Genomic DNA, 27,211 nt, shown 5'->3' with positions numbered 1-27,211 from the left:
AGCCGGAGAGCGGCGCCACGGGACGGGAGCGAGCGGGCGCGGGCGCCGCGCAGATGGCCGGGGCAAGCAAGGTCTGAGGCTCGGTTTCCCGAAACGTGACCATGTGGATCCAACAGCTTTTAGGACTCAGGTGAGCGACCCGTCAGGAGGCAGAGTGCGTGGGGGTGCGTGGGTGCAGGGCTGGGCTGCTGCTCACTGTTGCAAACGAAGGCACCGCTTCTCGCCTCCCCGAGGCGGCCCGCGTGGTGCACCCGAAGCCGCTCAGCGCGGCCGCCCGCCGCTGGTTCCTGCGGCCAGGCAGGGAGCTCCTCGAGTCTGGGGTCGCTTGCCCCAGTGACCTGGAAGCTAGGCGCGCCCGCGGCTCGGGACGCCAGCAGCGCAGTGTCCTGGCCCGTGGCCCCGGCGCGCCTCCTTTCGGGAGCCCGGCGCGAGTTGCGGGCCGTTGGGCGCGGCGGTCTCGGGGGCCGAGGCTGACGCCGGAGCCGCCGGAGAGAACCACCAGCCTTCCCAGTTCCCGAGCCAGCTTTGCCACGGAGTTGGAGGAACGCAGAACCCCACAGCGGCTCCGCCAGCCTTTCTGTCTGTTCCTTGGGACCCTGGGGGCCCTGAACAGAAGTGTAGTAGGAGCTCAGCTGCCGACCCAGCTGCTTTGGGGGTGACCTCCGGGCAGAAGGTCGCACGCAGCTGGCGGACAGCTGAGTCTGGAGAGCTTGGATTCTGGGGAGCAGTAACAGGCAACCCCCTTCCAAGCACCTTTCACAGACACACAAGCACACAGGGCTTGTCAGTGCCTGGGACATTAGGGCCAAGAGGAACTCAAGCCCAGCGCGGTTATGGGGCCGGCTAGAAAGACCCTTCTGAAAACTTTGACCACCCACTGAGTCTCTTTGGCTTCTCTGGATCCTGCCCTGGGCGGCCAAGGGGTCCCCAAGACGTAGTTACCCATTTTGCAGAGCGCAGTGCCTACCACCCTTACCCTCATGAAGGGGGTCTCTGGCCAGAGCTGGTGCGCTTGGGTCGGGGGTGGGACTTAGGCTGAAACGACGCAGATGGAAGCAGAGAAAGGCTACTTGCGCTTCTAGTGTTTGTCCACTGGGATGCACTGCTCTCCCGTGTTGAGCATACAAGGGGTTGGTGGCTGCTGGAGCAGGCAGCCTCTGCAACCCCCACCAGCACGAAGCTGGGGAGAAAGTGGGGCCAAAGGAGGGAGGAACATGTGTGCGACCTGATTTTGAGAAGTCTGAAGGAGACTGGCTTGCGAGTGTTTTCTCGCTGGCCTTGATTTACGAGTGGATTTGGTGCTTGGGAATAGATGTTGGCCGGCATCATCTAGTGAGGGCTGTCAGGCGTCATTACTGGCGTTCCTTTTCCTGGTGGCTGGGTTTGTTTGCGCTGTGGGCTTTAAGAGGTTAATCGCCAAGCTGATCGGCTGAGTGTGGGGCGCTGGCTGAGCCTCAGTCCACCATTGGACTGTGGTGAGATAAGGTTTAGGCCCCCCCACAGTTTTGGGGTGTGGACCAAAGGAAACAAGACCAGCTCTTGACTCCCATCTAGGTGTCCGGTCTGTCTGTCTGTCTGCCTGTCTGCCTGTTTGCTCTTCTGGTCTGGACTGTCCAGTGCCCCATTAGATCCCAGGGTCTCGAGGGCAACCCAGTGGATCCCCTCCCCGCCCAGAGGCAGCTTGAGTTCCTAGCTGTTTCGGGAGCCGCAGTCAGTCACTTGCTTGCTGGTGGCAACTTACCTGCACAAGTTGTTAGATTGAAAGGTTAGTACATTCTGATAAGGGGGAGAGAACAAACACCAGCAAAGAAACCTCCTTTGGGGGCTCAAAATTCACTTAAACCGCTACCGTAGAACAACCCTCGCCGAGCCAGGTTTTCAGAAATGCTTCTGTTGGGAATTTTGAAGTTTGACCTTTTAGGGTCTCTTGCATGTTAGCATGTAAGATTTTATACACATGCATGCCGTCGCCTGCCTCCCACCCCAGAAAGGGCTGCTACCTCTGAGCAATCCTGACAGGGGCAAGTGTTCACGGCAGGGGAGCAGGGGAATTTTGTTTCCCTCTGGGCAGGCACAGGGAGCCTGAGCCCAGGAGTTTGCACTTTGGCTCTGCAGCTCTTTCATTTCTTGCTGACTGCTTCCCTCTGCTCCCTGGGTGAGCACTGGACATCTTGCTGCCATGCTTGGAGCCTGGTTGGGCTGAGGTGGCGGAAGACAGCCTTCCTTCTGCCTGGGAAAAGGTGGTTCCCTGTAAGCCCAGGGAGGGGCTTCCTAGCTCCCACCCAGAGCCAGGGTTGGTTACTTCTGCGACGAAGCCAAACTGTATACGAAGCCTTGATGCTTTAGGAGGCAGGAGCAGATGGAGTTGGATTTTCCTGCTTTTATGTCTTTATTTATTTATTTGTTGGTTATTTGTATCTGGGCTTCCTTGGGTCCAGAGGAAGACAGTCCTTGAAGGAGGCTTGGGGCTTGCTGGGCTGAGTCCCTGAGCAGCTCAGAGGGTTTGCTTACTCAGCAGGCAGCCCAAATCCCCAGATCTGGTCCTGGTGGCTGGTTGCCTCTGGTGGGGCTGTGGCCTGAGGAGACTGACCTCATGGGGTTGTGTGGAGTAGCTGGGAGCAAGCACCCACAACGTTTGCTGGGTTGTGTTCAGGACTAGGCATACAATCACGGACTCAACCCTGCTCAAGTCTTGCTCCTCACAGGCATTCCCGACTCCCAAGCCTGAACTTTCGGCATCCCTTCTGCGAGGAAAGTCCTCTAGTACACGTTCAGAACGCAATTCACAGTTTTCTCAAGCCCTCCCAGCGTGTGCTGTGTTGTGTCTGGGCTTCCCGGCAGGGATCCACTGGGCTGGCTGTCACCAGCCCCAGCACAAAGTCCCCCAGCAGCTGGGGCTGCGCAGCCAGGCTTTAGTGGATGGAGTCAGTGCTCTGTCCCCAAACACTGGGCGCAGGGTGAATGCTGGCTCACTCTCCTTTACAGCTGCTGCTGCTAACTGGATGGCAACTGGAACCCATCTCGGGTCAGAGGCCGTGATACTCCTCTGGATAATAATGCTGGAATAAATAGTAAATTTAGGAGGTAGCAGAGGGTTTCCAGCAGCATCAGCACACCCCACTCCTCTCTCTCATCCTTGGGCCAACTGGAGGATTTGGTAGTAGACACCCCCTTCCCTGTCCATCTCTATTCATTTACTGATTCCCCCCTTCTCTTCTGTGCCTTGGGGAAGGGGGCAGAGCACACAAGCAGCTCTACACCTCTCTGAGATGTCTACCTCCGGTCTCCGGAGAAGGGACAGCTTGCTTATTCCTCTGTGTGCCTGCGTCCTCCTAGCTGGGATCCCTTGGGGGGGGGGGCTAGCTGCCTCCCACCCAGCCTCGATGTCTCTCTGACCCTGACAAAGGCAGGGTGTTTGTCAGACATTGCCCCGAGCATGCCGTGGAATCCTGGGTTCTTACGAGCCTATGGGTTTGGAACTCCGAGCTGTGGGTCTCCTGAGCCTGGGGCTTTTCTCTAGGGGTTATGTGGGAGTCACATGGTTTTAATACACCGTTGCTAGGTTTGCTTCAAAGGGTTACAAGTCAGTAGAGACCAAATTGATGTAAAGATTAGCTGAGAAAGCCAAATATATCCCTGATCTAGATTCCTGCGTTTGAAGTCTGGCTGGAGAGGGTTTTGCTTGCCTCCTGCCTGGCAGACCGAGAAGGGGAGGCAGGCTGGGGGCTTGTGGGTCTAGAGCAGTCGAGCGCAAACCAGGCTTGTTCCTCCTCTGAGACCCCTTCCAGGAATTTAAAGGGGCTGGTGACTCACGAAGGGCTAGCGGGGAGCTTGGTTATGTAACTCAGATAGACTCAGCTAAACGGCTTGGAATAGAGTCAGGCCGGAGTGTGCCCCTGTCAGAGCCCAAGCTCCTCTAGTGCTCCCTAGGTCCCCCGACTTCCATCCATATCAGGGAGAGGGTCAGATGATTAGCTGTAGGGATCCACCTAGTTGCTGAGGACCCTCACCAGGGCAGTAGCCCAGCCATCCTCACCCAGGAGTGTGGAGTGCTTCTTACCAGGACAGTCCCCCTTTCTGGTAGTACCATGTGGTAGCTACTGAGCTGTGGGCAGATGGCCTGGGTTAAGTAGGGCAGGTAGGTGCAGGGAGGTAGCTAAAAGGCTATGCTGGTCCCTCCAAGGATGATGGAGGGAGCCACAAATCCACCATGGGTCTGTGGGATCCCCAAAATTCTTCACCAGAATGAAGGAAAGTGTCTGAAATTGTCATTTGTAAGAGTCAGATCTGCTGTGTCCCCTTACGCCCCTTCCCTCCTTGTCCCTCTTATCCCTCCTGGTCCAGGACAGGCAAGAGGAGAGAGAGACATGCCTGCACCCCATAGAAGGCCCCTTGTTCCACCTTTGTCCCTTAGACCCCATGGAAAAGCCGGGGTACAGAGCTGGCATTCATTAGCTTCTGTGATGTCACCTCTGCCCTTTCCTGCTTGGCTTGATGGTATTCTGGGTCTGCTCCTTGTCACAATTTTTCTTCAGGACTGACCTAAGAGGGGCAGGGTCTGCACCCGCTGGCTCCCCTCCCTCTTCTGAGCAGTTGCTTGGGCACAGTCCCTGCAACTGGCTGTCTGCTCTCTCAGGGCGTTGATTCCACTCCTTAGTCCTGCTTGTGTTTTGACCACAAGGGCTGCTGGGTTGGGACAGCAACAGTGGTGGGAACATGTACCTTGCTGGGGGACCAGACACAGTGTGGAGGTAGGTAATGCCGTGTAGAGAGGCTCGGAGATGCACTGAGCATTCTGGGTTGTGCTGGATGGGATGCCCAGGGTCCATGGGCTTACAGTGGGCCTCGTTCCTCATTGCTCCCTGGGAAGATCGCCCGGCAAGCAATAGGATGCACAAGAAATGCCTGTCCAAGCTTAAATGTGTCAGCATGGCACAGTGCCCCTATTTTATCAAGTTCCACTTTTGTGCTTCTCCCTGGATCTCTACAGAAATCCAGGAGAGAGAGAGAGAGAGAGAGAGAGTTTCCAGCCTTAGGCTTAGACGTCCTCCTGCTCCAAATAGATATCACCTCTTCAACCTGGCTTATTGAGGGTGAATCACACCGTTGGATTTTTACCATCAGAGACACACTCCTCTGGCTTGAAGATTTCCCCCCCCACAATTAGAATACAGACATGCTTGACAAAACAATCCCTTCCAGCTCTCTCAGCCATTATCAGCTCGGTTCCAAGAGACAGTCTCAGACTTTGTGGGTGAGAAGAGAGCATGGAGGTGGTGTCTGTCTGGGGCAAAAGGTGCCTCTGAATGAGGAGGGGAGAGCCCTGAGGGGCGAGGTGGAAGCAGGTGTGTCTGACTTTACAGTCTGCAGGTGCTGCTTCTCTCTCCGTGTCCGCAGGTCGGGCCAATGTTTTCCTGCCCTTTAGGATGACAGATCCTTGTTTGGTCCAGCTTAAGCTGAAATGGGCCTGTGGTCAGCATGTGCATGTGTGGAGGAAGCTGAAGGAATTAGGTAATGAGCTGTGGTCAGTACACACCCGAGGAGGTGACTGCTTGCTATGCCAAGCGTGTGCAGTAGAACCATATTGTACCTGGATGAGGCTTGCCTGCTGCTCTCAGTGCCTCCTGCATGAGTAGTACCCATCTCTGCCCTCAGATGCCCACCCCACTCGTGGATATATTATTCCTGATGTGTGCAAAGAAACCAGGTAACCATAGGTGCTTTCCCAAACCCCACACAGGTATCCCGCCCTCAGAGTTGTTGCTGACCAATGAGGGCACTCTTCAGAGGGCCAGGACACACGGAACATGGACTGAACAGAGATGTTGAAATTCCTGTTGGCCTCGTTAAAACAGGTGGAAGCCTCTCAGAATCCATTTTGTTTAGTTTAGACAAATAGCATCGTGCCATCCTGTGTCAACATAAAATCTCAGTTTGAGGCCAGGTCATGGTGGCTCACGCCTTTAATCCCTGCATTCGGGAGGCAGAGGCAGGCGGATATCTGTGAGTTCGAGGCCAGCCTGGTCTACAAGAGCTAGTTCCAGGACAGGAACCAAAGCTACAGAGAACTTTTGGTTCAAAAGAACCAAAAAATAAAATAAAATCTCAGTTTGTGACTTGTACAAATCTCAAGGGAGGTGTCTCTGCCCTTCCTAGGACACAAATGCCCAATTCCAAAGACCTAGTGATCACCTGAAACCGTCGGCCATTATGCTGGACGTTGGCTCACTGGACATATTTTCTACAGACATGGGCAGGAGAGAACCAATTATCTCAAAGTCTGTCCCCTCTGGCCTCAAGCCTGTCCCTAGGACAAAGCTGACTTAGTGCAGGCTCTGCGGTCAATTCTGGCTACAGCCCTCTTCAGCACTGAGGGGCTCTACCTCTGCGAAGTGTGAGGCTGTTCCTAAATCCCATGGAGATGGGGGTGATTCTGTGGCCCTCAGAGGCCTCAATCTAGAGAGGGGATCCTCTGACCCAGCTGAGCTGACAGGGCCCCCAGGTGCCTCTCCAGCATTTTAAACAGTTTTCTAACTCCGGGGACCTAAGGGCTAGCTGTCTGCTCACTTGTCACAGAGGCTTCTTGAAGTCAGGATGGGGAGGTGCCTGGGGGTAAAAGCAGCATGTGAGGGCATAGGTTACCCATGAAAGGCCACGCTGGCCTGTGTGGGAGACATCAGACAGCACTGGGGTGGATCATGTATCTGCTGAAGTTACGTGTACAACACGAGATGAGATCAGGCACCCCAGACTGCCCCCAGAGAGCTGTAAGCTGCATGGTCTCACCTTATTCTGTCCCTACACTTGGCACCCAATAAAGATGCCGCATGGGCTTCCATGGGAGAGAAACATTGCACCATAACTGTGTGTTTGTGTGTGCTTGTGTGTGTGCATTTGTATTTGTGTGTGCGTGTGCATCTGTGGTATGTGTGTGCATGTGTGTATATATGTGTGTGCATGTGCATCTGCGGTGTGTGCTCGTGTGTATATTTGTGTGCATGTGAGTCTGTGGTGTGTGTGTATATGTGTGTCTGTGGTGTGTGTGCATGCACACGTGTGTATATGTGTGTGCATGTGAGTCTGGTGAGTCTGTGACTGTGAGTGTTGGGGTTTGGAGATCAGCGTATATCAGCATTTGTTATTAATGTCTCCCTCACTGAGAGAAGCACCAGCTTTCAGATCCTTCCCACCAAAGAAGGAGACTTGAGTGGTCCTAGGATGAAGTCTGAATGAGATGCTGTGGCATAAGCTGTGCTTGCAGCCCGGCTGCTGCTGCTGCTGCTGACTGGGAGCCAAGGATCTTCAGGGGCATGATGGGCTTACTTCTGGCCCTAGGCAGATAACCAGGCCCAGCTTCTGGGAGGTGGAGCTTAACTTGCATAATGAGATGAGCAGACAAGAAAGTACCCAGGTGGCAGAATACCAAAGACCAACCTGGCTGACCCGCAGGGGTCACTAGTGACCTAAATTAGCCAGACACATCTGCAGTTTGAAGTTATGTCTAAACCAGACAGGACCCTGATTTCTGATAAGTAACACTGAATGTGATTTCAGCTATTTTGCCTTGACTGGCTCAGTTAGCAGGGCAGCTTCCTTTGAAGACTCCTCAGTTCAAATTTGTGAAACTTGAGAGTGGCAGAGAAACAGCTCACATGGCTTTGCATGACCAGGTCCAAGGCTACGGTCTCTTTCCACTGACACACAGGCTTCCTCTGCTGCAGCTAGATTCATCAAAGAAGGCAGAAGGCTCCCAGATGCATACGGCTGTAGGAGCAGAGGGTCGCTGGAGGAGAAAGGGTTTGGGATTGATTGCTGAACTACAGTATAGTTGGGCTGTGGAGGCCATTTTCATGCTTTTTTTTTCAGCAATGTCTGATTTAGAAAAAGTGTATGCTAGAGAAGGGCCCATGGTCCCAGCAGAGGCAGCCCAGGCTCAGTAAAAAGCCGTTGAGAAATAAATGTTTTTAATTCATTTTATGAAACATTTTTAGATTTAACAAAGCTCTTTCTCTCTCATACACACATATCCCTACAGACTAATAATGTCCATGAAGATGCACAAAATATTCTTTTTAAAGGCATTTATGTGTAGGAGTGGTTTTTTTGTGTGTGTTTGTGCTTCTAAGTGCCTCACACACATTCAATAACCAAGGGGGCCAGAGGGTGGCACCAGATCCACTGAAACTGGAGTTAGCGATGTTTGCCAGTTGCCGTTTGGGTGCTGGGAACTGATTGGGGGTCCTCTGCAAGAGCAGCAGACTATTCACTGCCGGGGCAACGCTTCCCACAAAATATCCTCAGTGAGATATTAAATTAGTAAATAGATGTCAGCAGTATGTTTAAAAAAAGAAAGTCCACCAAAGAAGTGAGGGGTGGTCTGTGACCGCAAGGATGGTTTGATCATCTGACCATCAAGCGGGGCAGTCTACCATATTAGAAAGCAAAAGGGGGGAAAAAACCGCACACCTGTCTCAATGGGTAAAATTCAATTGATTCTCATGCCAGCTCTCAGAACAGGAGGTTTTGTTTTTTCACTTAGCTTGATCGTGGATGTCTGTATTGACCTGTGATTAACCTTCTTTACACTGGGGGAAGAAACTGGCCTCATTTCTCCTGAGACTGGGGACAAGTGAACAACGCGTGGTCCTCATGCTGCCTCCACAGAAGACACAGGTCACAGAAAACAAGACAAACATACAAAAGCCAATTGTGTTTCTAGCTAGTGGTAACAAACCTATGGAGAATGAAGCATGAAACAATGTTTCAATTTGCTTTCTCTTCTGTTGATGGACGCCATGGCCCAAAGCAACTTCCAGAAAGGGATTGATTTCGTTTTTATACGCTAAACAGGAATGAAACAGGGACTGAAGGAGGGTTTGAACAGGAAACCATAGAGGAACACTGCAGACTGACTGGCTCTCCTGCCTATGGATGACACTATGTGTATAGTGCTTTTGAGTTATCTGACATCAATTACCAATCAGGAAATTCCCACATAGAATTCTGGGCTGTGTCAAGTTGACAGCAGAAGCTACCTAGAAGATTGTGTTATCAGCTTCCCTTTCCTTAGGCAAATGGCAAATCCTGGAAGAATGGAAGACTTATTTTAGTTCATAGCTTCATAGTTTCTGAACCACCACCACTCAGTCTGTTGCTTCGAATGAATGTGGCAGCAGGAACTGCCCACCTTGTGGTAGCTGGGGAGGTCTGGGGTCCTAATATGTGTCCTCTCCCAGTGGACACCCTTAGTGACCTGACATCTTTGCCCTGCCCAACACTCAAGGGCCCATCACTTGCCAATAACACCATGGAATGACAGCCACACTTTTGAGACATCCTGGGGATACATTCCAGGGGCTCAGGAGGAAACAATGGTGGATTTATCTAGAAAAGAAATTGACTGTTGACTCTGTGTGCCAACAACAACAGCATTCCAGTCAAAGATGTTGGAGAAACCGTGAGTGAGTGGAGAGACATACCATGTCCATGAATCAGACGATATTAGTTCTCCTCAGGTTGATGAACCTTCCTGAACACGACCCTCATCCAAAGATCAACAGCAAAATGTGTCTGTTGTGAGGGTGAAGTTTTCATGTGTGGCCAGAGGCTGCCTGATGGCAAGATTCATTGATTCATTGTATGATAAGGGTGGTAAGATTCATTGTACCACAATGGTGGTGTCTCTGAACTTGGAGGCATGATTGTCAGGGATATGGAACAGACTCAGGAGTGGAGCCCAAGCCCACACCTGGATGACTTTATGGCAAAGATTCAGATTCAGTGACATGATGGATGGTTGCATCTCTCCAAATGGGGCTGGCGCCACCACACACCAGGGCCACAACAGAAGAATGAACCTCAATTCTCCCACCCTAGGAACGGATATGCTCAGAACAGTTACAGAATTAGGTGTCAAATGCACAGCTGTAAACGTTCAGGAAACAAATGCTTCTGGAAATGTCTTTAGAATTGACACTGAAAACATGACCCATGCAAGAAAAAAATATGATGAATTAAACTTTATCAGAAATTTAAAGTTTGGGTACTGAGGAGGTGGTCCAGGAGGCAAAGTCCTCACTGTGTGAATGCAGGACCCAAGTTTAGATCCTCAGAACCCATGTAAAAATCTAGGGGGGTAGGGGAATGTGAACCCATATATGTGCTGCATTGAGAAGCAGAGGCAGAGGGATTCCTAGAGTTCTCTAAACAGCAAGCTCAGTCGATCAGCCAACTCCAGGTCTCATGAGAAACTCTGCTTCAAAAAATAAGACGGGGAAGGGTTGATGAAGACTTCTGGCCTCCATGTGTATACACGCGTGTGTATGTGCTTGCATACCTCTATACATGTGCGCACACACATGCAAACACACATACACAGGTTTTAAAGTCCATGCGAAAGCACAAGGCACAAGTGGGAGGTGGTATTTATCCAGGGTTGTTGCTCTTAACACGGAAAGAGTCCATGAACCTAGAGCCGCACTGGCAAAAACAGGCAGAGGGCCTGCTCACTGACAAACATGTTTCCCCAAAGCCCAAGATAATTCACATGGGAGCCGTGAGGAAAATACACATGGAAACCCCAGCAGGACACACTGCCCACCCATAGAATGGCTGGGATAAAACACAAAGTTGGTTCCACCGAACGCCGGCAGGGAGGTGGAGAAACTGGACCACTCCTGCAGCCTGGGTGGGCGGTAAATGTCATGGCTATGCTGAGAAGATCTTGGCAGTGTCTTCCGAAGTTAGACATGGAGTCTCACTTTTCTTCATCCTGGCAGGAGAAGCCTTCAGGCGAGGGTCTCCGTGCAGTGGGAGCAGGGCTTCCAGTGGGTTACCAGCTATACACGCAGGCACACCCATATACAGAATGGGGCAGATTTATGGTTATAGTCAGCAGCCTTCAGGGTTTCGAGGGAGTGACCCAGGGGGAGCCCTTCCAGAAGGATGCTCGCAGTGGGAGTTCAAGGCCAGATCCTGGCGAAGCCCTAGGAGTGGGGCCTGGAGTCTTGGTTTTAGGGGCAGAGAGAGGGCAGAGAGGTTGTCCTGAAGGGCAGATGGAGGGGCCTTGGAGGTGATGGCGGGCAGATTCACCTCTGTCAGCGTCAATAACCGGGTTGTATTATTTACCGGACTGTAGTCTCTCAAGATGTCACGGTGAGGGAGAACCGAGTAACGGGTGCATAGGAGGTCACCACGCTCTGTGTGACCACGGCTGTGAATGTACGACAGACTTAAAAGCGAGCATTTAATTAAGGAAAGCAAGCTGACACCCGTTTACTCACGTGTGGGAGGTTGGCACCTGGTGGCGGTGTGCGCCTGCGCGCTGGGCTCCTCGAGGATGCGGATCTGGATACCGTGCGTGCCTGGCGGCGCTGACTTGGGATGGGGGATGCTCCTTTACAAAGCTGGCTGTAGACGTGAGCCATGAAGTGGGCCCTGTGTGTGACTGCTTCAGGGCTCTACGTGTAGATGGGGCAGGAGCGCGCAGGCCTTGACGGCTCTGAGATCTGCTGCCAGCGGAGGTAACGAGTGACCTGCTGCATAATTACAGGATCAGACGAGCTGTCCAGATCCTTACGTAAACCAGGTCAGCTCCGAAAATAGAGCAGCCATTTTGGGGTCAGTCCTACCACCCTACATTGGCTCCGCTGTTCTGAGACCAGACTCGGGGATTTGAAGTTAGATATGTAAACAACCAGCGTCTTCTTTCTGGCTCAGTGAGAGGAGCAGTAGGTAGGCTGAGGCAGAGGCCAGGGTGGCCCCACTCCTCACAGTTTGCTTCTAGTAAGAAAGAACTGGGGCGGGGGGCGGGGGAGTCCACCAGCACAGCTGATTGGAATCAGAAGCGTGGCGGATGCGCTGCCTTGGACTTGGCTGTGGGCCAAGTGACCTTATCTACACCTCCTAAGGTGCTGGGACAGATACAACATCTCCGCCTTCTGCACTAAGGTCTTGTGCCCCACTTCAGTGAGCTAGACGCTTCATCTGCCTCATCCTAGCCCTTCCTCATGCAAAACAGGAAGGGCTGCCCTCATTCCTCTCCTGGAAGGAAATGAAGCAGAGAGAGGCAGATTCACTGGCCTAATGTCACACAGCCAGAGAGTGGAAGAGCTTGGGTTCGAACCCAGGTTCAAGAACTCCGAGGTTCACTGTTCCTCTTTCCACAGTCCCCTGTAGCTTTTGTGTTTTATGTAAAATTTGTGTCTCGTTCCCTTGCTTAAGTTGCTTATTGGCCTTTAGGGAGAAAAGAAGAAAATGAATACATGAATGAATGAATGAATGAATGAACAAATAAATAATCAGGAGGTCTCGGCCGTCATGACAAATTCAAGTCAATAACCGAGGGTTTAGCTCCATGTACAGTTGACTCTAAAACCACAGCTCTCTGGCACCCACAGGGTTCGGGGAAATGTTCTTAGAATGGGAGATTATTTTGCATTTTCTGTGTTGTGTGTGCATCATGCATGCATGTGTGTGTATGTGTGTGTGTTGATGCGTACATTTCTATGTAATGTGTACATTTCTATGGCATAGACATTGATGCTGACCTTTGTTTAGTAAACAGAAATAATTATCACCCCATTCTGGAGGTCTCTGAGGAGGGTGCACTTACCCGTGATATGGTGTATGTTACATAGTGTTCAGGAGAGCTTTGAACTGCAGGCTTTGCACCCCCCACGCAGGTGGGAAGGCTGGCCATTCCCAACGTTTGTGTGTTTGCACTCATTGCGTGAAACCCCTAACTTAACCGTTCACAGATCTTGTCAGCTCACTGAACTGAGCTCCTGTCTCCGCGGGAGCCTCGTGTAACACAGGTTGAGCCCTAGCAAGCCCCCTCTTGCTATGCCTGGTGAATCTGGATTTTGGGTCCTCCCTGACAACCTCTCACCTGGCTCTCTCTGTGGATTCCGCTATCCTGAGATAGCCTGCATGTGGAGTCCTCCATGTGTGGTTTTTATATCTGGTTTGCTTTGTCCAGCCTCTAGGTCTCTGGGTTTGCCCGCGTGTAAGTGTGTTGCTTTCACGCCTTTTTTATTATTGAGTAGTGTTCCACTTTCCTGGACACACCACAGTGTGTGTCTAGTGCATGTAGGCATGCCTGTGAGATCATTGTCCTTGTTGCCTTGCCTCCACTGTCTCCAATGTTCTATTTCTCTCTCTCTCTCTCTCTCTCTGTCTCTCTCTCTCTCTGTCTCTCTCTCTCTCTCTCTCTCTCCCTCTCTCTCTCTCTCCCTGCACCGTGGCTGTCTGCAGAGGTTAGGGAATAACGTCAGGTGTTGGTTTGTATCTTTCTTGTTGCTTGAATCAGAGTCTCTTACTTACAGCCATGCACCAGGCCGCCTGGCTGCTAGCCAGGGATTCTGCCGTCGTGGTCACCCATCTCTGCACAGGTGTGCCAGGATGGCAGGTGTTCACTGCTGTGCCCACTGCTGCGTGCATTCCTGGTATCCAAACTCTGGTCCTCACGCCTGTGTGACAAGTGCCCTAGCCACTGAGCTGTCTCCCCGACCATCCCATTTTGTCACAGCAGATGTAGATACCACAGCCACCCAGGAAGCTCCTGGTGTGTGCTCAGACTGATGGGAAATGCATGGCCAGCTGTTTGATGCTCGCTCCGGGCTGGAGCTTGCTCCTTCCTGGTCTCTGAGGAGACATGTTCCCTACAGAGACTATTGTCTAGCTGTTTGTTTCTCCTTCCAGAAGCATCCGTTATGTGTCCTCTGCGTGCCTCCACAGTGCCGTGTGTTGACGTCCTTAGTCAAGAACAGAATTTTCCATTCTCCTTGGTACAGAAGCACTGTGGACTGGGACAGTTTAACTCTTTAGAAGATGGGCTCCTGGCCTGTGCAATGCTTGGAGTTGGAAAGGAGGTGCCATCAGGGTCCCATAAGGGGTCCAATGTGTTCCTCCCTGAGAATGAGGGTGCATGGTCTGTGGGAATTAGGAAATAATGTAGATCATTCCGAGAACCTCTGGAACATCTGTCCTATGGGACTTCCCGCAGCCAGGGTCATTATTTAGGTGCACGGAGCCAGAAGAGCGCAGTCAAGCTCCAGGCAAGTCCTGGGGAAGCATAGACCTCTGCTCTGCCCCGTTTCTGTCCGTGGACTGTCCCTGTGGAAGCCAGGAGCTAAGGGGACCTGCTATCATGAAAGGGAGGTTGAAGCTGGCAGTCACCTTCCTGGCAGGACAGACCAGTCCCCTGCGCCCCATTCATCTCCTTCTGGGGCTGTGGGATGCCAAAAGCACAGGCTGCAGTGGCCTTCCCGGACTTGGCCCTCTGTGCAAACCTGGGTCAGTCCCCCTGACTCCCTCTCCTCAGCTCCATGCTGAGCAGGATTCTGAGTTCTGCAGGCTAAGAGGGAAGATGCTGTTGGCCGTCGGTCACTGGTGGGGGGGGGCATAGGGTGTAAACAGGATGACCTGAGCACCTTGTTCTCTCTGGGAGGACCGTGTGCAGTGTGCACACTACAGTTCTGAGCCAATGTTCTACCCGGTGACATCTGTGGGTCCTGCTGGCAGATGTGAGCACCAAGCTAAGCAACCACATTTTCGGTCCTCATCTCCAACCCCTGCGATGCTTCCCGGTGGCGTTGCTGCCGTGGGGCACTTTAATTACTTCCGTTTCCAGGGAAAACCAGGGAGGTCCCAGGATGGGTCTGAGTGCCAGGCAGCGGGTTCTGGTTGCTGATCTCTTCTGTGACATCTTCTCTTTCCACACTGACAGACTCCCTGTTGAATTTGACTGTGTTTATAGGAATATAGTGTTCAGCGGATGGGGTTGGCAGCCCAGCATCCAGGGATAACTTCCTGTGAATTCCGTGCCAAACGCACATAGACGCCCTGGATGTAGAGGTGAAGAGACGGGCCTCTTGAACCTGATAAGGAAGACAGTTGGCAGTGGATAACGCTTGTGGTCACAGAGGTGGCCCATATCCCCAGCCAGGCCTGATGTGAGGACCAGCTTCTCTGTGCAGCCAGAAAGGAAGCTTCTCTGTGTAGAGAAAGGAAGGCCCTACCAGCTCTTCCATGTGCTTGGCCACGCCTTCCTCTGGGACTGCTCTGGGTTGGGTTTGGAAGGGATGTCCTCCCCGTCCAGGTCAGAAGCAACCCAAGGGTAGAGTGGGTGGTTCTATAGATGGGCTGAGTCAGCTAGGTCTGCCTCAGTTTCCAGGCCCCACCTTCCTCTTGGCTCCAAGTTGCTGCCGTTGGAGTATCGGGATGGCTCCATTCACCTTGGTCAGCAGCCGGTGTCTCATCATGTGCTCCACATAGCACCTGTCACCAAGAGCCAGCGTGATGACTTCCAGGAGACTCCGGATTTTATTTATTATTGTTTGGAATAGGGTAGCCTCCAACCTGATGTGTAACTGAGGGCGGTCTTGAACTTCTGATTCCTCTGCCTTACATCTGAGCGCTAGGACTATAGGGATACAGCACCACACCTAGTGTACGTGGTGCTGGGGCCAGAGTCCTGGACCAGCTAGACAAGCGCTTCACCAACTGAGCTAAAGCCCAACAACTTGACATCTTAAACAGACTTTGTGTGTATGGGTGTTTCGCCTCCCTGTATGTCTCTGTGCCGTGTGTGTATGTAGTACCGGCAAAGGCCAGAAGATGGCATTGCTTCCCCTAGGGTGGGAGCTGCAGAGGGTGGTGAGCTGACATAACAGGTGCTGGGAATCAAAGCCTGAGTTCCCTGCAAAAGCACCCAGTGCTCTGAGCCACTGAGACATCTCTCCAGCTTCACAACTGGGTATGCTTTTTAACTTAAATTTCTAAAAAGATATTTGTTTATTGTATGTATATGAGTATTTTGCATGCATGTATACCACATGCTTGCCTGGTACCTGTGGAAATCAGAAGAGGGTGGTTGGAGTCCCCGGTACTGGGGTTACTGACAGCGGTGACCGGCCACATGGCTGGTGGGCGCTGAACCTAGGTCTTCCTTCAAGAGCAGCTGAGCTCACAACCACAGAGCCGCCCCTCCAGCTCCACAGCCGTCTGTTTTCAAATGAATATTTTAGAGCCAGTTTCCAGGTAGGTCTCTGTATGTGCAAAGGATGTCCCCCAATTTGGAGGCAGCCTTTGAGGAGACTCTGCTTCAGGATCACCGAGGGCCAACCTCTCTCAGAAGACTATGTTACCGGGACGGTGACGGTCCTATCTCAAGCCCGTGCTCAGTCCCTGCCCCCTGTTCTGTGAAGAGAAAGTTCTAGGCTGTGCTTCCTGCTGGGATGAAGCTAATTCTTCAGGGAGCCAATTACACGAAGAGAGAGAGCAAACTTGTTTATTTTTGCGACGCTATTTCAGAACTCCAGCAATGGATGATGGAATGGCCCCATTAGGTCCCTGATGCTGTGGCCTTGTGCCCACAGGCTTCCTGGGCCTTTGCCTGGTTCCCAGTGCCTGGCCTGGGCTGGTGTGCTGACTGAGTCAGATCCCACCAATGAGGTCCAAGGGCTCTGCTCTTGCTGTTCAGTACTTTTTAGCCATGTCTGAGTCTCTCCACGAGGCAACAAGCCAGACAGATAGGGAAGCAGGTTAGAGCTGAGTATGTAGGACGGTGGGTGAGCTGCAGGCCAGGCAGCCATGGCTCTGGCTAGGTAGAGTTGGGGAGCTGTCTTGTATGTGCCGTATGGCATGTGAGGACTGGAGGAGGCAATCTAGACCCATTCCCAGAAGTTCAGGAGATCCGAAGGCTGGAGTTGGGTCAGGTGGGACAGGGCCCTGCCTTGGAACAGCGAGGAAAAGAAATGTCTAATGGAGTCTTGTGAGAGAAGCTAGGAGGGCTGAAGGAGGAGGGAGAAAGAGAAGAGAGAAAGGAGGGGTTTCAAACAGAGGAGCAGAGGGGAAGAGAGGAAGATAGAAGGAGAGAGAGAGTCTTATTTCTGCTTACTCGGGAGGCTGTATCAGGAGACTCACTGATCCTGGCCTTCCTTAGTTCCCCCCAAGGTGAAGCATGAGTTCTGGGAGGGGAAACAGGTCCCTCTGTTCACCAGGGACTGGTGGGAGGGACTTCAGAGGCAGTGCCCAGGGCTCTGTCTTTGCTCCTCCAGCTTGGAGCAATGGAACATTCTGGAGAAACATTCTTGACTTCTATGTTCATAGAGGAGGAGAGATAGATGACAGGAAGGACACCCCATGGGAGCTGTGTGTAGAGCCCCGTGTCCTGTGTGGAAGCCGGGTCACAGGAGGACATCCCGAACCCAGAGAGACATTGGGAGAATCATGGAGGAGACCTTGGAATCCAGAAGACAGCAGCCTGGCTAGACTCTTGCTGTCCCCTCTCATCTGCAGTCTCAGGATGCTAGTGAAGCCCCAGCTCAGCCAGCCCTGCTGCCTCCCACTCTGGTCCCCAATTACATCTCCCTCCCTTAGACAGCACCTGAACCCCAAGCTCCCATTCATCACCCATCCCTCTCAGGGATGCCACCAGCCCACTGTCATGAATTCAGCTGGTCATCATGCTAAAGCCTGTGTGTGTGGATTTGGGGCTGAGCTCCTGAGATGTGAGGTGGGACCCATCAGTAGGAGTCAATAGAAGTTTCTAGTGGAAATGGTCTTGCAGCTTCTACTGCCTCTTTGTGGGGTAGATCCTGTGCAGTAGCGAGGCGGAAGGTCTTGTTCTCAAGGCAGCAAGTGGGAGGAGCAGCATGGGAGAGCGTGTGTCTGTGCCTAGGAGTGTTGCATGCATGAGTTTGCATGCATGCATGCATGCATGCGTGTGTGTGTGTGGCTTGGTATGTGTGTATCTTGGTGTGTGTGTGTGTATGGTGTTTGTTGGTATGTATTGTCGTGGTGTGTGTGTTCTTGGTGTGTATGTGTGGTGTGTGTATGTTGTGTTGGTGTATGTGTGGTTGTGTATTTCTTGGTGTGTGTGTGTCTTGATATATGTGCGTCTTTTGTTTATGTGTGTGGTATGTTGATATGTGTGTGTTGGTGTGTGTGTGTCTGTGTATATGTGGTGTGTTGGTGTGTGTGTATGTGTGTGTTTGTGTGTCTGTGTGTATGTGGTATTTTGGTTGGTGTGTGTGTGTCTGTGTATATGTGGTGTGTTGGTGTGTGTGTGTTTGTGTGTCTGTGTGTATGTGGTATTTTGGTTGGTATGTGTGTGTCTGTGTGTCTGTGTGTGTGTATTGGTGTCTGTGTGTCTGTGTCTCAGTGTGTGATGCCATGAAGGGTGTGGGTTGTGATGCACCAGTGAATTTGAAAATCACCAGCACCTCTGCATTCTGCCCTCTCCGTCTGCAGCCACCCAGCAGTTCAAATACTTTAATTAACAGACTCTCAGCAGTCTGTTGAGGTCAGGGAATATCATTAACCTTACTTCACAGATGGTAAACTGAGGCGGAACAGGGCTAAGCAATTCTCTGAGATCTTGCAGAATCAGCAGATCAGTCCCTGAAAACACCAAATGAGTCCACCTAACACCTGACTCGGGTCCATCCACCACAGTCTAGCCAGGGGACCGACCTGCAGGCCCTGACCACAGGCCTGAGGCCCAAGGGGCCAAGCCTGCCCTGATTAGGTCTCTTTGTTACTCTCATGTATGTGGTGAGGGGGTGGTGTTCATGCTCTAGAGTTACAGGAAATGGGGCTTCACGCCTGCCTCTTCCATTATCCCAAGGTCCCTTCTACTGTTCAAGTCATTCTAGGTAGGAGCGCTAGAACCCTGAATCTCACTAGGTAAATTTATGTCCATGGCAAGAGGCACGTTTGGGTTTCCAGAAAGGACTCAGAGTCATAAAGAGGGACTTGGACTCAGACAAAAAGAATGGAAACTCGGCTCACTTAATAGGAAGAACTCAGACTCAACAACTGCCAGTTTATGGCCATATTTACAGAGTGTACCCAGTGACATTCGTTCATCTGCAGTGATCCATACTCTCCAGTTCTAAACCTTTTCTGCCATCCCACGGGCAGCGCTCACCCTTGAGCGGTCATTGCCCATCCTCCTGGTGACAGTTCAGCTAACTACTTCCTGTGGATTGGTTAAGTCTAGGCATTTATTATATAAATCTTCGACGACCTTTGCTGTCTGGTTTCTTTCATTTGGCATGGTGTTTCTGAGAGTCAGTCGCACTAATAGCAAGAATCAGGATGGAAAGTCCATGACAGCCTGTGGCCTCTCTGAATGCTGTCTTATACGGGCCTTCCTTGCTGGACAGCCGTCTGTGCTGTCTCTGACTGTTTTGAGTGGTGCGGCAATGAACTTGTGTGTGCACACGTTTCTCTGTTCGTGGTTCTTTGAGATATGCTCCGCTTTCCTTACTGCAATGACGGAACACTGGACAGAAAGGGCTTTAATGGAAAGATTTATTTTGTTCTTGGTTTGGGAGAGTGCCATCCACCGAGGAGGGGACACTCTGGAGGAGCAGCCAGGACATGGGGTACACTCTGGAACCAGGACAGTATAAACTGCCTCTAGAGATCTTTTGCCAGCCAGGCCACACTCCCTAAAGGCTCTACAGTCTTCGGAGTAGTGCCATAGATTGGAGGCTGAATTCTGAGCATGAGCCTTTGTGGGCATTTCAGAGCCACAGCGTCGTGGGGTCACACTTGGTTTGTGTCTTGGCTGGGACTGTCTTTGTTCTTCCAGGCCAGGGCACTGTCTGGGTTCCTACCCGATTCTTGTGTGCTCCCAGGGTCCCTCTGAGCTTCTGCAGGTGAAGCCTCAATTGCTCCACTTGGGGACGGGAGTTGCTGACCTCTTGAAGCATGATTCTGATTAGTGACAGTTCAAGCCAGCCCAGGCACCTAGACTATCCCACTACCAATGGGTCCTAACCCCAGATCACCGGCATGGGTGCACAGGCTCCGAGTGGCCTTTTTGTCTGTTTCCTTACCTAACCAGTCCACTGGGAGGGAAGCGGCATTTTTATAAGCTCTGTGCTAAGCAGGGATTAGGAGCGATTTGGGGAGTGGATTAGTGCAATTGCCCCTGGGATGAGCCCTACTCTTGGCGACTTCTGCTTTTTCCTCATCCTGGACCTTAGCGCTGAGCCACGTGGTCTATTGAAAGTCGTAAGCTGACACTGATCCTTTTGCTCAACACCAGCCTGGACCCAGGGTAACAGGGAACCTGTGACCCAGCCTCCCTGATGAGCCTGCTGCTCCCCCGGGGATATGCTGGCTTGGGAGCCTGCTTGTCACTTTCCGGTTAGAGGAACCTTCTTACTGACTCTCCCTTGCACTGCTTGGTTCTCTAGAGGCTCTCCACAAGCGGCCAGACACAGCCACCTCTGCACTCGAGTCTCTCCCAGAGATGGGGCAGGGCTCTTCACTCCCAGCCTTGAACATCTGTGGGTTCGGACTCCAGAAGCTACCGGCAGATCTGCTCAGAAGCACATGAAAGAGAGAGCGAGCCCCAGTTAACTAGAACAGGCGTGCCCCAGTTAACCAGAACAGCCGTTGACAGTGTGTTCTGGGGTGTTCCAAAGTGTTCTGGATATTTTGTCTCTTCCCTTCCGGAGAAGCAGGGAAAAGAATTGAAAAAAAAAAAAGGTCGACGTTAAGAAGCTGAAGTTTTCCCAAAAACATGCTTCTGAGGGAAACTCCAGCATGCAAAGCATTTCAGACAGCAACCTGAAGCCCTTTCTCCTCCGTGAGGGGCACTTTTGGTCGCTCTGCTGGAGACCACACCTTCCCCAGACAGCCCCGTTCTTCACAGTGGATAGAGTGGAGTGGGGCCGCCCCTCCTCCGGAGGAAACAGAATGGGTGGAGCACAAAGAGTGAGGTTGGCAGCAGGGCCTGCATCACTGTGAAGGCCTTCACACAATAGCAACCGCAGCTCTGGGCCTAAGGGGGTCAAGTCACATGTCCCGCTGTGCCCACATCCTCTTCCTCAGTTCCTCAGCAGTCCTCACCCTCACCCCCACCCCACATCTTCAGTGCCATCAGAACCGAGCTCTTCCCCAGTGCTGAACCCACCTTGGTCCCCCAATTACTCTTCCTAACTCCGAGTCCCCATCACATCCCTGTCCGTCCAAGAATGCTGTTGCGAAGACCAGGAAATCAGGAAGGCTCCCTTAGCTCTAATTCTAAAAGCTGCAAGTATATCGCTGGTCATTGAGTCTGCACATTGAAGCAAAAATGGAATTCCTGGGTATTCAGGAGGGTAATTAAAGGGAATGCAGCATTTCGGGCAAAATTGATGAGGCCCGATTGTACTGTAGTGGTCCTAGCCCACAGGCTGCGGACGGCTGCATCCTGATCTTCCGGGAGATGGATGAGAAACCAGTGCTCTGTTCACCAGGGTGTCAAGGCCCCTGTCACCTGGGTGCAGGTTCTTCTGAGACTCAGAACTGCTGGGAGCCCTCACGTGTGCGTGCTGAGTGGCCTGTCTTTGCAACCCGTGTTGTACGTGGTGATCATGGCCGTGGTGATCATGGGGCCCTCAAAGCACTTGGAGTTACGTGGGCCTCCACAGTGGACATTATTTCAGCCAGTTTCCTCTGGGGCTGTTGGAGCCTAACTCATCCCAGCATGAAGGGGACTTAAGGTACCGCAGCAGCAAAGTCTACCAGGCACAACGGCCTCAGCCCCAAAGGCCACAGGACAGCACTGAGTCTTGACAGAGCTGGTCTCCCAGCCTTGGTGCAGGGCAGTGGACAGACACCTTTTGCTTGCAGAGGCCCTTGTGGAGGCACATGTTTTGTCTTTCAGTATTTGTTTGAAGCTCACTCCACTTGACCTGGAGCCCTAGGAGAGATTGCCAGGTAGACACCTGAGAATCCAGGGTGGGGGCCCTTCCGCGGAGGACACAGCCATCTGTGGAAGATGTGGGTTGGGAGAGGCATCTGCAGGACTGTTGCTGGCTCTCTGGTGCGTGGCCCCATCATGTAAATGATGCAGGAGAACTTCAGGTCCCACTGAGATGCTCCACCGCCTTGGAACTGCAGGTCTGATCAGAAGCCAGTAGGTACTGTCTCCTCTCACGTCATGAGGAGCCCGGTGCCGAGAGTGACTCTGGGCAGCTTTGGCTCAGGCGCCCACCTGCGGGGCTCGGCGTTCTTCCCAGGCTCAGGGTCCAGGAGAAGCTGCAGTGGCTCTGCCGGGTGGATACATGGCATGGCGTGCAGGCCACGTCCTCCCCTCTCTCCCACCCATGTTTTTGGATCTTTGGCAGAAAGTTTGGTGCAAAAGGAAGACTTGCTTCGTCTCTGTCTCCACGGGCCTATTTCTGTCGTGCTGTCTGCCTCTGCTCTTCCTTTTTTGACATTCAGCATTTTCAAACACAGATTTCGCACAGATCCAGTGTGAGTCACAGGGCTGGGTGGCCACATGGAGAATTCTGGAGTGCAGGCTGGAGAGTCTTCCTGCAGACAGGAGAGTGTTGTGTGACCACCATACCTCTGTCCCTCTTCACTCTTCGGATCCAGCACTGGGACCACCCACTCCACACCCTCATGAGGACGTCACCGTAGTTCCTGGGGTCCTGGGACCCTCGGGCTTCATTACAGCCCAGACAAGCAGGAGGCGAGTAATGCTACACTGGGCTCTATCGTCTGTCGTAGGAAAGGAACGTAGACCCATGTCCACTGGGAGGAGAGTCATGTGGGGCAGCGGTCAGCATCCAGAGAGTCTAGTTGTCCTGTTTGCACAGTCGAGATGTGCCACTTCGTGCCACATCCTGTGGGCAACAGCACATGATCTGTAAGGCTCAACCACATAGACATGGCTGGATGCTGCACGGCCACCTTCTGTCTTGGTTGTCTGGAGGCAGAGGGACTAGTGTGTGACAGAGGCATTTACCTTGGACAGGACAGCCCAGGGGCTTTGCTCCCAGGAGATGAGGGCAAAGACTTCCTCAGGGCGGTTCAGTTTCCTATCACCCAGTGCCAGAGACCAGATGCTTCAGAAACCCGCAGTCCGCACTGGGCAGTCGGAGGCAGCTATGTTGCCGGCTGAAAAGCTGGGGAGGAGCCACCAGGGCTGTGCCATTATCAGTACGACTTGCTGGACAGCTTCCCTAGGGGTCAGGCCCCCGTGTCTGGGAGAAAGCCTTTCTGTGTCCCTAACAAACACAGCCATCCTGACGGTCACTCACTGACCATTTTACACCTTCTCCTCGGCTTCCCATACTCTGACATCCTATACAGGGAGCTGCTTTCCTCTGGCTTCTCGTTGCCATGGAGACGGGGGGCCAGCATCACCTCCTCGTTTCATTTCCCATGCCCCTGGCTTAGTCACGCTCCTCCAACTTCCTCATTACCCATATACTTGTTCGTTTGAAAGAAAAAAAAAAGTTCCAAAAAAAGATGGTTTGTGCGAAGGGAGTGAAAATTGAGTTTATTTACGACAAATTGGTAGAATCCAAACTTTGGCAAAGAGCTCCAGAAGAGGCCTCTGGCAGCTGAGGCACGCAAGGCTCGTCGTGGAGTGTGACATTTCTCATCCAGTCAGCTTGAGGAGGCTCTGACCTGGCTCTGGCCTCCTAGAGTAGAGGCCTACTCAGGCAGTATCTCTCCTCAGAGATGGGAAGCTACCAGCTCTGCAGAGACACCCACTGGCTCCAGAGCAAGGGCAGGAGAGAGGACATAGTCCCCTGGGGCATCCAGCTCAGAAACTGCTGGCCTTGCGGATGTGGGAACGAGCGGCTCAGGGTGACTAGGTGCCCCACTTGCTTGGTCTCTGCTTGGAGCACAGCAGACTTCAGACAGGCCTTCTCCAGGCCAGTCTACTGCAGAAGCCAGCAATCAGTACGCAGAGGGAGGGTTGTGCACCCTGGAGCTCAGTGGGGAAAGTTTTAACTGAATTTGATTGCAGTGGTATTAGCTCCAGATGTTAGAAAAAGAACCAGAACTAAACTCTATGGTGGAAAGGGCCACTGATGTTCCGTGTTGCTTTCCTAGGGCGAGCTAGTAGCAATCCAGCCACAGGGTTTTCCAGAGCACTGGCTTGCAACTGACTAGATTTTAGAAGATGAAGCAGGTGTGGCCAGGCAGAGTCCTGGCTGCTCCAGGCTGACCTTCACCCCAGCTCTATACTTCCAGCCTCTCCTGGGTCTCCAGGGCCAAGTGGCTGAATCTCTACCCAGGGTAGAACAGCCATGCCTCATGGCTTGCCCACATTTGTGAGGTGCTGGGCTTGCGGGATGTCCCCTGGAGAAGACCTTGGAGGTCATGACCCATACCTCCTATATGCCTTTCTATTCCTTGGCAGAGGCAGCTAGGCCAGCCAGTTATTCCAAAAGCCATGGAGAGAACATTCTAGAAGCAGGAATAGCTCTCTGGAGGACTGGCTGCCTGGCACTTTTCTTGACTTGCTAATTCCCGCCTTGCAGGTTCCAGTTTCAGCCGGTCGTCTTGGCCATCGTACCCATGGGGCCTGCCCTGGTCTCAGCACACCCTCCTTGTCTGTGGGCCACTTAGCTCACCTCTGGTGACTTCTCCTGTCCCTCTCACAGTGACAAGAACTCTGGGGTGCATGTGGTTTTGCTGGCTACCTTTTCCTGGGTCCTGGTACCAGGCTCATGCCTTGCTCATCCCTAGTGGTGCTCAGACATGGCATGCTAGCCTTGTGGGTGGAAGATGGAAGGCGGAGGGGATGAACCTGTGAATGTGTATTCATTCAAGATGGGAGGCAGCTTGGGAAAGTGGAGGATGGGGAGGTCAAGGCCCATGGGAGCTGGCACCCTAGGCGGGAGGACTGAGGAACGTGTGTGCAGCAGACCTCAGGCTAGAAAGGAAAACTTTTTATAAACAGAAGCCTGGGGCAGTGAACAGTGATGTCATTGTAAGATGTGTCTGTCAAGGGAAGAGCTGCTCATGGTGAGGCTGAGTCCTTCATCAGAGGAAGCAAGCAAGTCCACGGCGGGCTTGTGTCAGGGACACACGCAGTCTAGGCTGTGACCTTGGGAAGGGTTCTGCCACATGGAAATCCAAAATTAGAGGGTCCCAACCTCACAGCAGCTTCCACCATGCCTGGGCTCCTTGCTTTCATTTGTAGTAAAGGGAGTCTCCGTATGGGAGAAGGGAGCCGTCTCCATTGTGCTTGGATGGTGGCCTCCTGCTCTGTTTCCTAGAAGGAACTCCACTCTGCTTTTACCTGCCCTGATGGTGAGGTCAAGATGACAGATTCAAGAGCATGAGCGAGGGGGAAGATGGAGGAGGGCGGGAGAACATTATAAATCTCTGAGCTCTGACACCAAACTCACCCTGCTGGGCATGCAGAGGGCCTCAGCACAGAATGGCTCATCTTCCTGGAAAGATGCTGCAGTGGTGAACAGGGACTAGCATGTGTTTTATCCAGGCCAATAAGCAGCCAAGACTGAGCAGGTCTCCAGATGGATGGTGGTTGGCTAGTTCCTTCTGCAGCCACTGTTGCTCTCCCTTGGGGCCCAGTCCACTAGTTTGAATACAAAAGCCACATAGTGGGCAGTGCTTCTTGTTCAGTGGGATGAAGGCTTTCCCAGTGGCTACATGAGGTAGTTTGGGCTTAGCAAGGGGTCAATTGACACTTAACCCTTAACCCCCATCCAGCGGGAACAGCCCTTCAGCAAGTCTTCAAGGCAGTTCCCTTTTACCAGGGAGGAGGTCTGGTTGACTTGCTTACTGAGTTTGTGGGTTTTCTTCGAGCAAATGAGGCAGGATGGAGCCCTAGGGAAGACTGGAGAACAGTTTAGAGATAAGTGCCCGGCATCCTGTACTGTAAGCCTCTGCCCTTCTGGACCAGGTTGAGCTGAATCAGCCCATCTGTTGCTGCCTGACGAGAACACACATTAACCGTGTGGCGTGCTACCCAGGTCAGGTATCTGGGTGTGGCTCCTCTGGGCGCTGTATGGGGCTGAGGTCAGTATCTGGGGCCAGGGGCATGGGCATAGCCTCAGCTGAGCACTGGGAAGGCTGAGGTCAAGGTGTGGAGTCAGAGTGTTGGCAAGGCTCAGCCGGGCACGGCATAGGGACGCATCAAGGCTGGGGAATGGGGCTGTGGCAGTCTGGTGGATAAGGGTGGCGGCTGGGCTGAGGGTGTTGGTGGTGAACAGGATCTTGGGGGCTGGCTGGGAGGGGGCTCTGCTTTTTGAAAGCTGTCTGCTCTCCTGATGACCCTGATACTAGGATGCTCCAGCAGCCACTGTTGCCATACAGTCACCAGGGAATTCAGCAGCAGCAGCAGCAGCAAGGACTTTCCAGTAGCACGTGATACAGTTACTCCCATGACCACAGGACTTCTGCTGTAACCTATCTGTTCATTATGAGGAAGGCATGTGTCCCGCCTCCTCTATGGGAGGGGTCTATGTAGCATGTACACCAGGAGGTGGTGGCTTCTGGTGACCCCATGTATCCCCAACACCTGGGAAAGTGTGTGAAAGGTCAGGCTCATTTTCAGCAGTGGCTGAACGTGCAGCCCTAGGCCAGGTGCACCCACCAGCTCAGGAATCCTTGTATTTCCCAACTGGGCTAAGTGTTGCCCTTGCTCTGTTTTATGGCTTAGGGATCCAGCTCACAGAAAGGCTTAGCAAATGCCCGAGCCCTACACTTGGCTGTGCCTTGCCTCCCCCTGTCTTAACCACCTCCCTGATATCCTGATTCTTGGCTTAGTCTAGGTCTTCAGGGTTCGCATGCCGGCAGGGCCTCCTATGCCACACTCTCCTTCCTTACCCAGCCGTGTCTGCTACCTCGTGAGCTCCAGGGTGGTGAGTTGTGCGTTGTGCTCCAAGATCCTGCCACAAAGACCCCTGAATGCCAGGCACTAAGTAAGCAAATGGTAGGAGAATGAGTGAACAGAGACTCCTGATGTCCTTAGCTCTGTCGGGGCTGCAGTCATCGTTCTGTCCATTGCTGTGGTCAGGCGCCGTGACCAAAGCAACTTCTGTTTCAGAGAGTCAGAGTCCGTGATCATCATGCAGGGCAGTGGGGCAGCGGGGCAGCAGGCCGCAGGCTCGGGGCTGGAGCAGGTCGCAGGCTCGGGGCTGCAGCAGTGCTGAGAGCTCATATCTAATCCATAAGCCTGAGCCAGAGAGGACTAATTAGGGATGATGGAAGCCTCTTGAAACCTGGCAATCCATCCCAATGACAACTCCACCACCAAACCTCACAGCCCATCCCATAGTGACACCCCGCCCATCCCCTAGTGACACCCCCGCCCATCCCCTAGTGACAACCCGCCCATCCCCTAGTGACACCCCGCCCATCCCCTAGTGACACCCCCCACTGCCAAACCTCACAGCCCATCCCCTAGTGACAACCCGCCCATCCCCTAGTG

At 52.7% G+C, this 27,211-nt stretch overlaps 1 protein-coding gene across 1 annotated transcript in view; it reads left to right on the top strand.

Annotated features, from left to right (window-relative positions):
* The first annotated feature begins 6 nt into the window (after positions 1 to 6).
* Positions 7 to 27,211, top strand: part of Ajap1 (adherens junctions associated protein 1) — a 115,522-nt gene continuing 88,317 nt past the window's right edge. Inside the window, exon 1 of the mRNA XM_005368629.2 lies at positions 7 to 130. Coding sequence (XP_005368686.1) covers positions 102 to 130 — 29 coding nt within the window. The 5' untranslated portion in view covers positions 7 to 101. The remainder of the gene's footprint in view (positions 131 to 27,211) is intronic.

The sequence above is a fragment of the Microtus ochrogaster genome, unplaced genomic scaffold (genome assembly GCF_000317375.1).
Source record: "Microtus ochrogaster isolate Prairie Vole_2 unplaced genomic scaffold, MicOch1.0 UNK38, whole genome shotgun sequence".
NCBI lineage: Eukaryota > Metazoa > Chordata > Mammalia > Rodentia > Cricetidae > Microtus > Microtus ochrogaster.
Note: the sequence above shows the minus strand (reverse complement) of the source record. Positions and strands in the feature narration are given on the sequence as shown.